Source organism: Drosophila innubila (genome assembly GCF_004354385.1).
Source record: "Drosophila innubila isolate TH190305 chromosome 2R unlocalized genomic scaffold, UK_Dinn_1.0 1_C_2R, whole genome shotgun sequence".
NCBI classification, from domain to species: Eukaryota; Metazoa; Arthropoda; class Insecta; order Diptera; family Drosophilidae; genus Drosophila; species Drosophila innubila.
This window is the reverse complement of record NW_022995374.1, coordinates 20,699,814-20,716,145: the sequence shown is the minus strand read 5'-3', so window position 1 is coordinate 20,716,145 and position 16,332 is coordinate 20,699,814. Positions and strand designations below refer to the sequence as shown.

General features: G+C 41.5%; 3 protein-coding genes across 3 annotated transcripts in view; 2 read left to right on the top strand and 1 right to left on the bottom strand.

Annotated features, from left to right (window-relative positions):
• Positions 1-16,332, bottom strand: part of LOC117783555 (semaphorin-2A) — a 43,340-nt gene that overhangs the window by 14,862 nt on the left and 12,146 nt on the right. The window lies entirely within an intron of this gene.
• On the top strand, positions 563-5,740 carry LOC117783556 (NADP-dependent malic enzyme-like). The gene is made up of 4 exons (XM_034621000.1): positions 563-641; positions 701-815; positions 865-2,061; positions 5,259-5,740. The coding sequence occupies exons 1-4, from the start codon at positions 598-600 to the stop codon at positions 5,724-5,726; spliced, it is 1,824 nt and encodes a 607-aa protein (XP_034476891.1). The 5' UTR covers positions 563-597; the 3' UTR covers positions 5,727-5,740.
• On the top strand, positions 5,787-7,980 carry LOC117783557 (NADP-dependent malic enzyme-like). Its single transcript, XM_034621001.1, has 5 exons — positions 5,787-5,885; positions 5,939-6,056; positions 6,110-7,306; positions 7,364-7,658; positions 7,719-7,980. Exons 1-5 carry the CDS (start codon positions 5,836-5,838, stop codon positions 7,859-7,861), a joined length of 1,803 nt encoding a protein of 600 aa, XP_034476892.1. The 5' UTR covers positions 5,787-5,835; the 3' UTR covers positions 7,862-7,980.

The following is a 16,332-nucleotide window of genomic DNA, read 5'->3' as shown; positions in this document are numbered from 1 at the left end:
GTGTCTGTTTTCAGTCGATGTCAACATCCCAAAATGAAACGACATCTAATGAGCTCCCACTGACAATGAGCCTTTATCGTCCAGCTCCTTAAGCTTATGCAACAGCACGACAACAGCAGCAACAACAACAACAGCAACAAAAACTTGGTGAATAAAATGAAAACATGCTCATTAAAATGAGCAAAGCCTTAGACATTGAGTTGCCCAGTGATTTGCATAATAATACATAATGAATAATAAGTAAGCATCTAAATAGTATTGTCAGTCTCAGAGCTGAGCTCAACTTATCATGGCAGCTAGCTGACTTGGCCAACTGACTAGTTGACCCTTATGCAAATTGACAGAGCACAGGGACATTTTCATTTAGTAATTTGTAATTTAACTGTGCCATCAACATGACCAACTGTTCAATCTGATTTGCTTTATTTTTGGGCCAATGATTACAATTGTTTATAATTATTAAAAGCTCCTCGAAAAACACATATCACAGGAACCATTTAGAACATTTTCACTGACAGCTTTTACATTTCATTTTAAAGAATTTAGAATTAAGTACGAAGTTTTCTTTTTCTATTATTTTGATATAAAATTTATAGAATGGCTTATAGTCAAACGTTATTTGGATTAAGCCGTGGTTTCAGGTAAGCTTTGCCTTAAGTCTCAAGCGCTTCTTTCTCTACCACTGCCCCCTCTCCCTCAGCCACTCGAAGTGCTGCAACAGGCAGAAGGAACTCCCCGGAGTGTCCAGTTATCATTGGGCACCGCCGATCGTGAAACACAATTACCGGAATGTTTCGAGCCCAAAGTATAATAAGGTGAGTTCACTTCGTGAATGGGTTCACTCTAAGCATCCCGTCTTTGCAGGGCTTGAGTCTCAGTCACGAGGAACGACAGAGACTGAATATTTGTGGACTTCTTCCCCCCGCCTATCGAACCATGACAGAACAACTTCACGCTGTGGCAACCAACTTTGCTGCCCAGTCAACGGATCTGCATCGTTATATGTACCTGAGAGAGCTGCGAAATCGCCATGAGCGTCTTTATTTCCAGTTCGTCACTGATCACGTGAAGGAGGTGATGCCCGTTGTGTATACGCCCACTGTGGGCGCGGCATGTGTGCACTTTAGTTTGTTGCACTTTGCCATATTGGGAATGTATATCTGCAAGTTTGACAAGGGTCGCATTGTCGATGTTATCAAGAATTGGCCAGAGAAAGATATTCGTGCCGTTTGCATCACGGATGGCGAGCGGATTCTTGGATTGGGAGATCAGGGGGCCAATGGCATGGGCATTCCCGTGGGCAAACTAGATCTGTACACGGCACTCGGCAAAATACCACCTGAGCTTCTAATGCCGGTTCTTCTGGACGTTGGCACCAACAACAAACAGCACTTGGCTGATCCGTTGTATATTGGCGTACGTCAGGAGCGGATTCGGGGAGAGGAGTATGAGGAGCTGGTGCAGGAATTAATGGATGCAATTGTCGAATGCTGGGGACCCCAAACACTCATTCACTTCGAGGACTTTGCCACACCGAATGCCTTCAAGTTTATTGAGAAATACAAGAATTGCTATTGCTACTTTAATGACGACATTCAAGGCACGGCAGCCACAGGATTGGCCGGGTTCATCGGAGTTGAGCGTATAACAAAGATTCCCCTCGAAGATCATGTCATTTTGTTTGTAGGTGCTGGTAGTGCAGCCGTGGGCATTGGTAATCTGGTGATCCAAGAGATCATCAGTCGTGGCATCTGCGAGGAGGAAGCTGCCGAAAATATCTACATGACCGATTCTTTAGGTCTATTAACCAAGGATAGGGAGAACGTCTTACTAGGTGCAAAGCCATTTCTGAAAGACATGCCTCCCAACAAGAATCTAGAGGATTTGGTGAAACAATTGAAGCCCACAATATTATTGGGCGCAACAGGCGTGGGCGGACTCTTCACAGAGAATATCATTCGAACTATGGCAAAAAACCATAAGCAGCCTGCAATTTTCGCAATCTCAAATCCAACGAGCCAGGCTGAATGCACTGCCGAACAGGCTTATAATTTCACAGAGGTAAATTAGGCATATTTCGTATCTAACCCTTTTCTTCCTTCCACATTTAAAACGAAGTTTATATTATAAATTTATATCTTTGATCTGAGCTTTTAAAGTTCTCCGATCACATGCATAAATTTTGCACGATGAAATTTTCTCAGCTATGTTGTGCCCAAATTTCATTCTCCTCGGCCTTACCGTTTGGGCTCCACGAATATCAGTCAGTCAGTCGGTCAGTCAGACAGGACAAACATTTTTATATATAGATAGATGTGGATTTCAGTATATCGGCTTAATATTATAATTTTTTGTTTTAGAATGTAAAATGTTTGGAGGTAATTTAAATCTCTATTGTTATCAGGGTCGTGCTCTGTTCTGTTCTGGGTCTCCCTTTCCACCTGTTGTGGTCAATGGCAGGCGAATTATTCCTTGCCAGGCAAACACGATGAAATTTTCTCAGCTATTTTGTGCCCAAATTTCATTCACCTCGGTCAGTCAGTCGGTCAGTCAGACAGGACTAACATTTTTATCTATAAATAGATGTGGATTTCACTTTATCGGCTTAATATTATAATTTTTATACCCTGAGCCCATTGAAAATGGGCAAAAAAGGGTATAATGTGTTTGACAGAATGTATGTAACAGGCAGAAGGAGGGGTGGCAGACCCCATAAAGTATATATATTCTTGATCAGGATCAACAGCCGAGTCGATCTAGCCCTGTCCGTCTGTCTGTCCGTCTGTCCGTCTGTCCGTCTGTCCGTCTGTTTGAACGCGTCGATCTCAGAGACTGTAAGTGCTAGAGACTTCAAATTTGGAATGCAGGTTTGTGAATACCATACGCAGGTCAAGTTTGTTTCCAATTTTGATGCCACGCCCTTCGCCCACAAATTGAAAAAAACGATTTACAGGCGCAATTTTTGACATAGCACTCCTAACTGAACAATCAGTTGAGAAGTATGCGTATTAAACGACCCTCAAAATTTCAAAGCGATTGACCCATAAATAAAGAAGTTATTTCGGAATTTAGATTTAGTTGAATAATTACATTTGGATGGCAAATCAAACGTGCGAGCGAGACAGCATGTTCACGTTTGTATGCAAGGCGCGCACAAACACAGTAAGAAATAGTACCAATTTTCTTTTGGGCTTCGATTTTAAGTACTATATGACCTAGAGACTTCAAATTTGTTATGTAGGTTCCTGGATACCATACGCAGGTCAAGTTTGTTTCCAATTTTAGGTGCCACGCCCCCTTCGCCCACAAATTGCACAAAACGATTTACAGGCGCAATTTTGACATAGCACTCCCTAACTGAACAATCAGTTGAGAAGTATGCGTATTAAACGACCCTGAAAATTTCAAAGCGATTGACCCAAAAATAAAGAAGTTATTTCGGAGTTTACATTTAATTCAATAATTACATTTGCATGGCAAATCAAACGTGCGAGCGAGACAGCATGTTCACGTTTGTATGCAAGGCGCGCACAAAGACAGAACGAATTAGTACCAATTTTTTTTTGGTACCAAATAAGAATTAAGCGATAAGCAAAAATATTATCGATATCATGTAATGAAAATGTTAATGTATAATTTATGTATATACAAATATACAATTTGATTAAAATATAATTGTGTTAATATATAAATATGTATTTTTGCATGGCAAAAATCAGCAGAAGCTGATAGCTATGTATGAAATTGCATGAGAGAAATAGCGATCATTTTGCAGCACTACTCTTGCATCTTTGCCGAGCACTGAAAGCTGCAAAATAATAATTTTAATTATTAATATTTTCGATTCCTTACACATATATATAATAAGTATCTGCTTATTATCGCTGTAAAAAAAACTTAGCATTTTCCGCTTTAAGAATCTCATAAAATTAGACATTGCCTTTTATTTCAAATTTCGCGCACTGCAGCAGCCTTTGGCAGGCTTGAATTTGTTGCGTAAGAGGGAGAGAGTGAGAGAGGAAAATGGGTGCTGCCAGATTGCAGGCTGAGCAAAGTTGTAGTTTGTGGCTACTCTTGACACACGCTACATCGATTACGACTTGCGATTTACCAATTTATCAATTTCTAATTAATTTTTTTTTTAAATTTGTATTTAAGTAGATGAAAAATATAAAATATAATTTGTTTTATTTATTTATTTTTTTTTTTGCTTTGTAATTTTTTTTTATACCCTGAGCCCATTGAAAATGAGCAAAAAAAGTATACAATGTGTTTGGCAGAATGTATGTAACAGGCAGAAGGGGCGTGGCAGACCCCAAAGTATATATATTTTGATCAGGATCAACAGCCGAGTCGATTGAGCTATGTCCGTCTGTTTGAACGCGTCGATTTCCGACCATAAGAGCTAGGGACTTCAAACTTGGTATGTAGGCTCCAGGATACCATATGCAGATCAAGTTTGTTTTTATTTTTGAATCGGACCGCTATATCATATAGCTGCCATAGAAACGATACATCGAAAATGAAGTTTTAGTATTAAAATTTTTTTGTTTGTTAAGATATCTTAACCAAACTGATAGAATATTCATCTGGGCTGGTGTTATACATCCCGACCAAATTTGGTTCAAATCGGTTCCCCATATAATATATCTGCAATAGAGACGCTCAATCGAAAATGAAGTCTAAGTATGTATGAAAAACTTTTTTGTTTTTTTGAGATATCTTAAACAAACTGATAGAATATGCATTAAGCTTGGTTTTGTACAACCTGGCCAAATTTGGATCAGATCGGTCTTTTATATCATAAAGCTGCCATAGGAACAATTGGTCGAAAATCAATCTCAGTATAGTATTTGGGCTCAGGGTATCCTACTGTCGAGCGTGCTAGACTGTAAACGCCTACTTGTTTTTTTTGTTATGTTCCGCTTTAAAACTGAGAAGGTAAAAATATTGGAGGAAATTTAAATCTCTATTGTTATCAGGGTCGTGCTCTCTTCTGTTCTGGGTCTCCCTCTTCACCTGTTGTGTTCAATGGCAAGCGGTTTATTCCTGGCCAGGCAAGCACGATAAAATTTTTTCAGCTATGTTGTGCCCAAATTTCATTCTCCTCGGCCTTACCGTTTGGGTTCCACGAATATCAGTCAGTCAGTCAGACAGGACAAACATTTTTATATATAAATAGATGTGAATTTCACTTATACTTATTTTTTTAAGAATGTAAAATGTTTGGAGGTATTTTCAATCTATATTGTTATCAGGGTCGTGCTCTGTTCTGTTCTGGGTCTCCCTTTCCCCCTGTTGTGTTCAATGGCAAGCGATTTGTTCCTGGCCAGGCAAACAACTCCTTTGCCTTTCCCGGTGTCGCCTTGGGAGTGATGTGTGCGAGGCCCTACAACATACCCGATGACTTATTCCTCGTTGTGGCACATACATTGGCTGCCTACGTTGTGGAAGACAATCCGAATACTGAAAAGATTTATCCGGATACTGCGGAATCTTGTGCAGTTGCCCTCATGATTGCTGTTCAGGTGGTGCAGTATTTCATTGACCATGGCTTGGCTAATTTGTATCCGATACCTGAGAATCTCTATGAGTTTGTCAAGTGCCATCAATACTATACGAATTACAAATCATTAGTGGCCTCTACTTGGAAGTATCCCAAGCTACCTAGGCTTCCCTTAACAAAGAAACCTGAGAAGGACTTGAAATCGAGTCCTAAAAAGTAACTAAGTCAGCTATGAAATATTTACAATAATTTTTGGAGCTGATCAAGACAAATGTATATTCAAATTTTCTTTGTTAAATGCTTTTAACTTGGTGGTCCTGCTCGTAAACATGGCATTGTCCAGGAAAGTTTTGACACCTACCCGCTTGGCAGTTGAATGGTAAGTGATTGCAGCATAAGATTCCTTTTAAACTAATCTATATTTATACCCAGTTCCGATCGTAACCTGCTACAGATCTGTAAGCATGTGAAACGTTTCACACACTTGGATCTGTACAGCGAAATTTTACATAATAATACAGATGCTCTTATGAATTCACGCTACAACAAGGTGAGTTTACTCTGAAATTAATGGTAGGGCTATAAGATAGATGATCTCTTTAGGGTCTGTCCTTTACGATGAGGGAACGTCAACTGTTAAGCATTCATGGACTGATGCCATGTTCGATTCGTCCTATTGAAGAGCAGGTGGAGGTGGCCAAGCTCAACTTTATGGCCCGCCACGATCCTCTTGGACAGTATACGTATCTGATGTCCTTGCGACAGCTCCATGAGCGTGTATTCTTCCGCTTCATCCGTGAGCACACGGAACTGACCTTGCCCATCATGTACACGCCAACAGTGGGCAGTGCTGTAACCCTATTCTCCACTGTCTACCGAAGCGGCATGGGCATGTATGTGACCATTTATGACCGGGGCCACATATTCGATGTCCTCAAGAACTGGCGTGTGCCGAACGTGCGCGGCGTTTGTGTGACGGACGGCGGACGTATACTTGGACTGGGTGACATGGGTGCCAATGGCATGGGCATTGTGTTGGGCAAGCTCTTTCTATATACTGCACTTGGAGGGGTTCCACCAAACCTCCTCTTGCCCATCACTCTAGACGTGGGCACCGACAACAAGATGCTCCTTGAGGATCCGCACTATGTGGGCGCTCGCTTGGGGAGGATCAAGGGCGCCGAATACGATGACTTTGTGGAGGAATTCATGCAGGCAGTTGCGAAATGCTTTGGCGACGATACCTTAATACACTTCGAGGACTTTGCCACGCCGAATGCTTACAAGTTCCTCCGGAAGTACCAGCACAAGTACAGCTATTTTAATGATGACATTCAAGGCACATCCGCTATTGGTTTGGCCGGCTTTCTGGCGGCCGAGCGTCTCTTGAAATACAAACTCGAGGATCAAGTGTTTCTATTTGTCGGAGCGGGCAGTGCTGCCATCGGCATTGCAAATCTCCTAGTCAGGGAGCTGAGATCACGTGGTCTCAGCAAAGAGAAGGCATGCAGCAATATCTATGTGGTTGAGATGTACGGACTCCTCACGACAAAGTCAAAGGGATTGAACGAAGATACATGCCGCTATGCAAAGGATATCGAACCGATTGTCGATCTGGAGGAGGTGGTCGATAAACTAAAGCCTGCTATACTCCTTGCTGCCACAGGAACAGCGGGTGTAATCAGCGAGAAAGTGCTGCGTCTGATGGCCCAGCATAACGAGAGGCCTGTTGTCTTTGCCCTCTCCAATCCCACCTCCAATGCGGAGTGTACTGCCGAGCAGGCATTTCAGCATACTGAGGTGTGTAGCGTATGGAACCATAATAAATGTGCGTTTCTTAATTCCATTCCTTTGCAGGGTCGAGTGATATTCAGCTCGGGATCCCCTTTTCCGCCTGTCGTCGTCAATGGAAAGCGCTTCACAACCGGCCAGGCGAACAATTGCCTTGCCTTTCCCGGCATCGCACTCGGAGCACTCAGCATGCGGGCTCGACACCTTCCAGATGAGATTTACCTGAAGGTGGCCCACGTTCTGGCCAACTATCCATCCGAGGAGAGTCTGAAGACCGGCAATTTATATCCCTTGATAAGTGAGGTCAATGATCTGTCCTTTTCTGTTGCCATGAGTGTGGCCGATTTTCTAGATAAGAACAGTGAGTATCATTCAAATTCTTGACTCATGTCATTTTAAGAGTAAGGGTATTCCTTTAAAGATCTTTCCAATGTACATCCGATGCCCAAGGATATCTGCAAGTTTATGCATAACTATATGTACAGGCTGTCATATGGACCGTCACTACCGAATACTTGGAAGTATCCACCATTTAAACGTATTTCACGCCCTAAAAAGTCATAATTCATTTCGACGTAGTCTTCAATGAGAGGTTAGTCAGCCTCAATATCAATTCTTACTTTTAGTATTATCGAAATTGTCTTTGTATATTTCAAAATTTTATTTGAAAATCCTTTTATATTAAAAACTCGATATATATATTATATAGTTCTGCTTGATTGTTTTTTCCAGTGTACGACGGAGCAAGGGCAACATGAAGCGACCCAAATAGCGGCAGGAAAATGTTGAGCATTTTAACGTCATTATTGTCTGTCAGCGCGACATTGACATATGTATGCATACCCATGCTGTAAGTGTATGTGTGTGTGTGTGCGAGTGTGTTTGTATATGTGTATGTGTTGCTGTTTTGCATATAAAATGAGACGAAATGTGTGTGCTCACCAAAAATGTCAATCAATTTTTTAAACGTCCTGCGTACAGACATATTTGCTTTGCCGGTCTTCTTTACCTCCCCTCTCTCCCTCCTCTTGTTCCATCTCTCTATATATATATATTTCTATCTTTTTCTCTCTTTCTCTATCAGAGTGTGCCAGGACATGCATGCATTAAAAAGCAATTGGTGTTAAAGGAGCAGTCACGTTGTCTGCCTGTCTATCAGCTTGGCAAGCGGCACCTTTTGCCTCCCTACCTACCTCCCTCTCTCTCTCTCCCTTTTCTCTTTTACTCTCCCTCTGCCTCTCGTCTATGCCAGACCCTATCCCAACAACTGGTGTGAAAAGGACACATACGCACACAAACACACAATAACCGTTAATATATACAAAAGAGGAAGGCGACTGGCAAAAAAAGGGAAAATGTAAAATCATTTTCTTCAACTGACAGCTGTCAAAATATTTGCTCTCTGTCAACGCGCTGCGTTGTTGTGTCTTCGATTTTCCATCCATCTACATACTAAATGCGAATGTGTGTGGGTGTGTCTGTGTGTGTTTTCACAGTAAATTTCATTTTAATATTCATTACTTCACACTATAATGCTAAAGGTTATCACTGACCGAAATCAACTGTGCTTTGGATTTTCCCACTCACTCATTTTCCATTTTCCATTTGACCTTTATTTTCTGATGGTTTGCTCTATAAAAACTTTAACAAAATGTAGTTGATCGTAAGCAGACAATATGCAAATCTCTTGCTACAAAAAAGAAACCCTACAAGTGGTTAGTCCCCCCCCTCCCCCGCCCCTCGACTGAAGCTGTTGGTTCCGCTCAGTTCAGTTGCCATGGCTTATAAAATTTAATTGCCTATAAAAAACTGTGTGGCTTGTGCAACGGCGGGGCAGACAAGTCGTAAATTTTGAGTGTTCCCCTCCACAAGCCGCAACTGCTGCCATGGCCGCCATCGATAAGTGCTTAAATCTAAATACCAGAGTCAGAGGTTAAGCTCTATCCGCGTAGATTATGTGCTGCGTCAGCATATAAATTTCATGGCGATATGAAGAAAGTATTTGGGTCGATGGCAGCCGAGACACGCCTTGGCTTGGACTCTGAACAAAACAAACTAAAGTTTAATTCGAATGCGAATGTTTTAACCCATATTTTAATATAAATATATAATGTAAGGCTTAACAACTTCAGCTGTATGAAAAAGTAGTCTTCGAAAATTGTATGTTTTTATAAGGACAAGGATAAGTTAAGCAGAACTAAATAGTCAAATGCGCAAGCAAAATCAAAGATTTACAAAAGAGATTCAACACTGATATTTCAAAAAATTAATACGGAAAATGGGGCATCACAACTACACACAAATAATGTTATTTATAAAAGCAGAGAGCAGACTGTTTTCTTTGACCTAGAACAAACCCTATGAGTTAACCTACATAATTATTACACCAAGAATCGAACCAAACGCAAGTCGAGTGCAAGACAGAATCAAATGCGATTGCTTTTTTAAGCACGGCAAAAACTGAAAACTTCCCTTGGGCTTAAACTGGGTCGCATATTTAAATATGCAAATGCTGTTTACTGCTCTTGCGTTGTTGCGGTGCGTGCAAAGCAAACAAATGTGTAATTAGATGTGAATGCGCTATTGCATTGCGTATACGCAATGTCGTGCACTCAAAATCTACTCAAACTTATCCATTATTATCTTGGCTGGGTCAAAACTGAACTCGACTGTATAGAGTCGATAAGTAGCCACAATAAACACAAAAGCCTAAGAAGGCCTTTGAGTTTGCATCTGCGACTGCTGCTACTTCATCTTTTTGAAGATTTACATTTATCTGCTGGCAAACGTTTCAGCACAGAGATAACGCGCACACACACACACACACGGGACAACAACAAGGGTCATGGGACAAGGGCGCAAAAGAAGTACAAAAAATAATGCCGCACTTAAATCCATTTAAGCGAATTTTTCAAGCATTAAATTTGCGTTTACGTTACGTATACTTAACTTCCAACGGCAACAGCTCCCAAACTGCCAACAGACAAGAGCCAGGCTGGCAAACGGGCAACTGGCAACTGGCAAACTGGCAACTGACGGCAGGTAAAAATTGCCGAAGCGCTAAGAAAAATTCACGTATATTTTTCTTTTTCTTTTTCGCCTTTACTCTGCCTTTGGTTTGGGCATTGCCTTGGCAAGGGCACAGAAAACGTATTTGCATCATTTGTTTTAGTCTCCGAGGCGCTCTCACACCTTGTATTCTGGCCAATGCATTTGGTTTGGCCAACAGAGTAGCTGTGTATGTGTGTGTGTGTGTTTTACTTAGGCTCACACAGACATGAATGGCCGAGCAGCAGACGCACTCATGCGTTTGAAGTTCCCCTGAATTTCTTAGCAACATTTCTGTTTTGCTGCGTTGTTCATTGTTGTATTTTGTGGCCATGTAAATGACTTGCCACACCCATTCCGCACAGCCATGTCTTGCCACAGTTGTGTTGTTGTTTTCTTTTCTTTCTTATCTCTGCTTTGCATGCCGCTCTCTGTTTGGGGTTTCCAGACGAACTGAGTCAGCACTTGATTTTTATTTGATTTTACTTCACTTTCTGGCAGCTTTTCTATCCTCCTCTCTCTCTCTTACTCATGCTGCTTCCCTGAAGAGTGCGTCATTTTTTATGGCATTAATTTTACAATGATTGAAGCTTGCAACATAGCCAACATCCAAATGTTGAAGCTAGTGAGCTGCAAGCGGCAAGTTAATGGCATAGAATGACAGCAATGCTAAAGTGTGGCAGAGTCAACTTTATTAAGACAAATGCCACTGCGGCAATTGGCAAGACAACAACAGAAAGCAATTACTCTATGAAAATAGCAAAGAAAAGCAGTTCAGTTCAGTTCTGTTCTGTTCAGTTTCCAGTCTACGAGTGGCAATGTTGTCGCAGAGGCAACATCAGGTGTTGACATTTCACATTTCAGACTTTAGTCGTAGTGGAAGTCGAAGTCGACGACAGACTCGGGACTCAGGACTAAGGAATCGAGAGTCCTTCGAGTCGGGTGCGTGCCTGTGTTTTCATTACAGTCCTGCTAACTGGAAGTGGGAAGTCGGACTCTCAATCTGCTGCAACTTGTCAGCTGGGACAGTGTCTGATAAGCTAATAAAAAATTGAATGCAATAAAATTCCTTTTCAATGCTCATCATTTTTACAGAAGGAATTTTGCGCTTGCAATGAATTAATATACAAAGTTTTTTAATTGAATATAACTATTAAAAAAATTAAATGCTTTACTCACGTAAAGTAAAGTGCGTTTAAGCTGACACAATTTCAGGTGTTCAATTGTAGACATAATAAATTATAATTAGTAAGAAAAAATAAAGATAATATAAATTAAATAGATTAAATTCAAATTTAAATTAGATTACAAATAAGACAATTAAAGTTATAATATTTAAAAATACAAATTAATATACAAAGTTTTTTAATTGAATATAACAATTGAAAAAATTAGTTTCTTCAGTCACGCAATTTAAAGTGCTTTTAAGCTGACACCATTTCAGGTGTTCAACTGTTGACAATTTAAATTAAAATTAGTAAGAAAATATAAATTAAATAGATTAAATTCAAATTTAAATTAGATTACAAATTAGACAATTAAAGTCATAATATTTAAAAATACAAATATGTGAACTAAGGCTTAAAATGGCCTCAAATTAAAGCTAAAATTTTGAGAGTGTGTATGTCTGTGTGTATTGGTTTTAAGTTGCATTAGCCAGCTGACGCTGTTGTTGCTTTTAGTTTGTCTTTGGTGGTGCATGCATCAGGCTTATCTAGTCCAGCAGAAGAAAATGTCGCACAAATCTCGGACCATTTGGCAAAGTCAGTTCTGGGTCCATTCGCTATCGTTGCACGAGGCACGAGGCAGGCGACAGACGACAGACGACAGGCAACAGACGACTGGCGGCAGCATGTGGCAAATGTAGAAATGTCTGTTCGATATTTAACAGCTTCCAGTTGAGCGCGCCGTTTGCCATATGCAAAGTGTGAGCCAACTGCCTGTTGGCTTAGATTTAGCTTTGCCGTTGGCAAGTTTGCTCAGCGCTTTGTTCGAGTACATCAACTTTTGCCGCAATATATAGAAATGTAAATGTGTGAGTACACACACACACACACACTCTCTCTCTTTCTCTTTATCTGTATTTGTATGTCTTTGTCTATCTCTATGTAAGTGTAAAAACAACAAACGTTTGGTACAAATAGCTGGCGCACTGTAAAAATCCAGTCAGGTAAACAGTTGGCCAATCTGACGAGCGCAGGGACCAGAAGCAGCACAAGGACGAGCACAAGCATGAGGACGAGACGGAAGAGGCGAGGTAGAGACGTAAGCACCTGGCATTTGTGTTGAGCACGTTCGTACCTTATGTGGGATTTAGTTTTAGACTTCATTTTACTGCTACCAGTACGAGAACGAGTACGAGTACGAGTATGCTGCGCTTTTGGTTTCATTTTGCCTGGTTTGCCTTTGGCTTCCTTCTTTATGCCATTTTATGATGGCCGCAAAACCGTGCCGTAAAAAGCAGCGACATAGCGAGCAAAAGAGCGAAGAGAGAGAGAGAGATAGAGTGGAGTAGAGAGGCAGAAAGATATATAGTAAAATAAAGCCATAGACAAGCAGTTCGCTTGCCATCGCTTGAACCAAATACGCGAAGAGAAACATGTGCACACACACACACACAAGGAAGCCTGCATTAAGATATAGTTCATACACATAATGCACAACAGGCTGAGGCAGCGACAGTCACTGTGCCAGAGTGTCAGAGTGTCTGAGTGTGGCAGCTAGACAATGCTCTAATCTAAAAAAGCACAAACGTGCAATTGTGTTGTTCTAAATGCGAAGAGTGCAGAGTCCCGACACGAAATGGCGTGGGAATATATTACAAGTTGGCTGCCGCCATTAGCAGAAGTATGTCAGTGTCCTGTAGCCCGTGTCCTGTGCCTGTGGAGTCATCTTAAAGCAGTCTAAATATTTAATAAGGCGCCAAAGGATGCAGAGGCCTTGTACCATCACTTGACTCATTTGGCTTTCATCAGAGATCGCCAGTTGTGCACAACTGGGAAATAAAGCGAGTCAGTCAATTAGGAATGAGCAGAGGCAACAGACGGACCAAGGCTGAGGCCATAAAAGCAGTTGGTTAGCTTACACAAATCAAGCCTGCAACGTGTGCAACTTTAAGTCCGTTTGCAGTTGGCCAAACAAACTATATAATTCAGCAGAAAATTGTATATCTTCATCTTGGTAGAGTCAGCGAATCATGTGTGTAAGTGTGTGTGTGTGTGTGTGCAACTGCAAGAGGAAACATTAGCAAGTCTAGACACCTACGTCATGCGTCCTGGCAGCCCAAAAACGTGAGCAGGAAGCGCGCTGATGTAAAAAGAAACCCAAAAATTGAGACGTCAAGCAGACGAGAACGTGGTCCGACAGTCAGACCGACAGCCGGACAGACTGACAGACCGACAGATCGACAGCAAGAGGCCATGGCCACGAAAGTCAGAGTCTCAAAGCCAGAGGCGGCTGCCTGCTGCGTGCTTCTTGCAGCCTGCAGTCAAATGGCAAATGGCAACTGGCAAATGCATTGCGTCCAATTCGTTGCTGTTGCCGTTGCCGTTTTCAGAGTTGCACCCGGCGGAGATGCCGTGCCGGAGTCTGGCTGCTGTTTGAACCCTTGGCTTGTTTAATATGCTGAAAAATACGCGTCCCGACTTCCTGAAGTCTTTCCTCGACGCTTTTTGTGCCCCATTTCCTTGTGCTGTTCGTAGTCGATGGCTTCGCTCGGTTCTGGGCTGCTGCACTTTGACACATGTAAGTAAAATGTCGGCTCAGACATGCACACATGCCTGAGTTCACTCTACACACACTCGCACACACACAATATCGCAATAAATTTAGCAAAGTTTAATATTAGTGCAATTTCAAACGATCTTAACTGAATGAATATATGCAAAAATTCTCCATCGAAGCATGTTTAATTACGTCGCATAATTGGAATTCAATATCAGACCGCGTGTGGAGCGATATTTGAATAAAACCACATGGCCAGCTATAGTTAGACATACCAGTTTAGTTGGAAGCTATTCATGAAAATTCATGAAAACGCAAGCATGATAAAAATTTTCCAATTACCGATTTTACATATTTCAAAACCTGAACATAAATATTTATACCGAAAATTTATGAAAACTAAACGTGTGCAGAGATACCATTCTCTACACACGGGAAACTGCCAAAGCGAGAGAGAGAGAGAGAGACATAGGGAAAGAAAGAGAAGAGAGAGAAAGCGGGAAAGAAGGAAGAAGCGGTTTAGTGCACACTCCCACTCCCACACACACACGCACACACTCCATAAATGGCACTACACATTTGCATGCATGCACTGACAGAAAAATCAAGGCTACAAAATTAGAGTTCCTTTAAATACAATTTATTTACAAGAATGCCTCTGTTCTCTATTTCTAATTTTAAAATAAAGAAAGAATTTTCAATAAATCATTTAATAATTTTAATAATTGTAGTTTATATAAATAACAATATTATTTAATCTATTGAATCAGCTGACAAACCATTTCTTGTTAAATACTCTACTTTTACTCTACTTCTCTTGCAATATAATAAATTATTTATGGCATAATATTTAAAAATTTATTTATTTTATTTATCTTCATTGATTTATTATTTTTTTATTATCTTTCCAGCTGGTTTTTCTCACTGCACCTGATGTGGTTGTTAGCTTTGGCAGTGCTTTGGGCTATCAGCTCAACCCCAAAGCAAATACAATGTAACACGATGGCTGAGCACAGGGAAAGCAACATTACAACAACAACAACAACTCCGGCAACGACAAGTACGTTGCATATTTTTAGGTGATTTGAATTTTTAAGAGCGTAGTAAATTTTTTTATATCCCTGGGGTTATGTGTCACTGCACTGCACTCTTCACTCTCCATTTCCCCTCCCTCCCCCCCTCGGCTCTTCATTACATCGGTGGCAAAGGCTCTGATTGCGCTGCAGCTGTGTTTAGCTATAAACTGTGCAGCACTTACGCTTGCTTAGCTGGCAAATGGTGTTGCAACGGTTTACACTTTCACTTGGTCACACCCTCTCCCACCACCCCCATCCCCTATCCCTGCTGCAAGTGCATAACTGCTGACTGAATGAGCACTTGTGACATTGACATAATACAGCTCCTCAAATACTGTTTGGCCTCATTTCATATAGCATACTTTCTGTCTTCCTTTCTTTCTCTCTCTTACTCTCTACCTCTCTCTCCCTCTCTTTGATGGGACTGGTAAATGAACGTTGCACTCATGTACTCTTGTGACGCCTACACGAAATGGCATTTTAATTGTTGCAGCGACCCTCGCACTTTACGCTGATTTCCCACAGCTCAAACGCCTCTTCACACACACACACACACACACCCATACATACATAGCTGTAGACTTTTGCAATTGCCAGCAATTTGTTTTGTGGCACTAAACAAGCTGCCCCCGCACCTGACTGCGTTACAAGAGCTAATTAATCTTCGCCGTCAGCCATGTGCCAGGTGATATGAAGTGCACCGCTACCACCACCCCCCTTCACCCTCTTCTGTCCGTCTACAGGTCGACAGCCGGACTGCGTAGCCTGGCATATTCGGGCAGCTTATTTCCGTCATTAATTAAATTACGCAAAAATGTTCAAAAGCACATAAATCAGACGGCGTCATTCGGGACTCCGAGTTTGCCACTGCCACTGCCACTGCCACTAAAAATTGTTGCCACCGTGGCAAGCTGTTTGCTTTTTTAGTGCCCTTTCGGGACGACTATAAATATTTATGCACCATGCCACACGCTCGCTCCAAGTGAACGCGTCAAGAACTTCAAGTCAAAGTTGCGCCGGCCGCTCCCTTGATTACTGTCTGCCACAGGAGCAACACGGCACCACCGCACCACCGCATCAGAACGCACCGCACAGATAAACTCATTTAAATGTTAATGCAACGAACGGGCAAAAGTTGCCTCTAAGAACAGCTCGCATTGCATGCATTCTATTTCCCATTTCCCTTTA

Excerpts from the sequence above, each read along its gene's own strand:
- LOC117783556 (XM_034621000.1), top strand. The coding sequence starts at position 598 with ATGGCTTATAGTCAAACGTTATTTGGATTAAGCCGTGGTTTCAG. Across the intron at positions 642-700 it reads GGATTAAGCCGTGGTTTCAG|CCACTCGAAGTGCTGCAACA; the intron begins GTAAGCTTTGCC and ends CCTCTCCCTCAG. Across the intron at positions 816-864 it reads CGAGCCCAAAGTATAATAAG|GGCTTGAGTCTCAGTCACGA; the intron begins GTGAGTTCACTT and ends CCGTCTTTGCAG.
- LOC117783557 (XM_034621001.1), top strand. The coding sequence starts at position 5,836 with ATGGCATTGTCCAGGAAAGTTTTGACACCTACCCGCTTGGCAGTTGAA. Across the intron at positions 5,886-5,938 it reads ACCCGCTTGGCAGTTGAATG|TTCCGATCGTAACCTGCTAC; the intron begins GTAAGTGATTGC and ends ATTTATACCCAG. Across the intron at positions 7,659-7,718 it reads CGATTTTCTAGATAAGAACA|ATCTTTCCAATGTACATCCG; the intron begins GTGAGTATCATT and ends ATTCCTTTAAAG.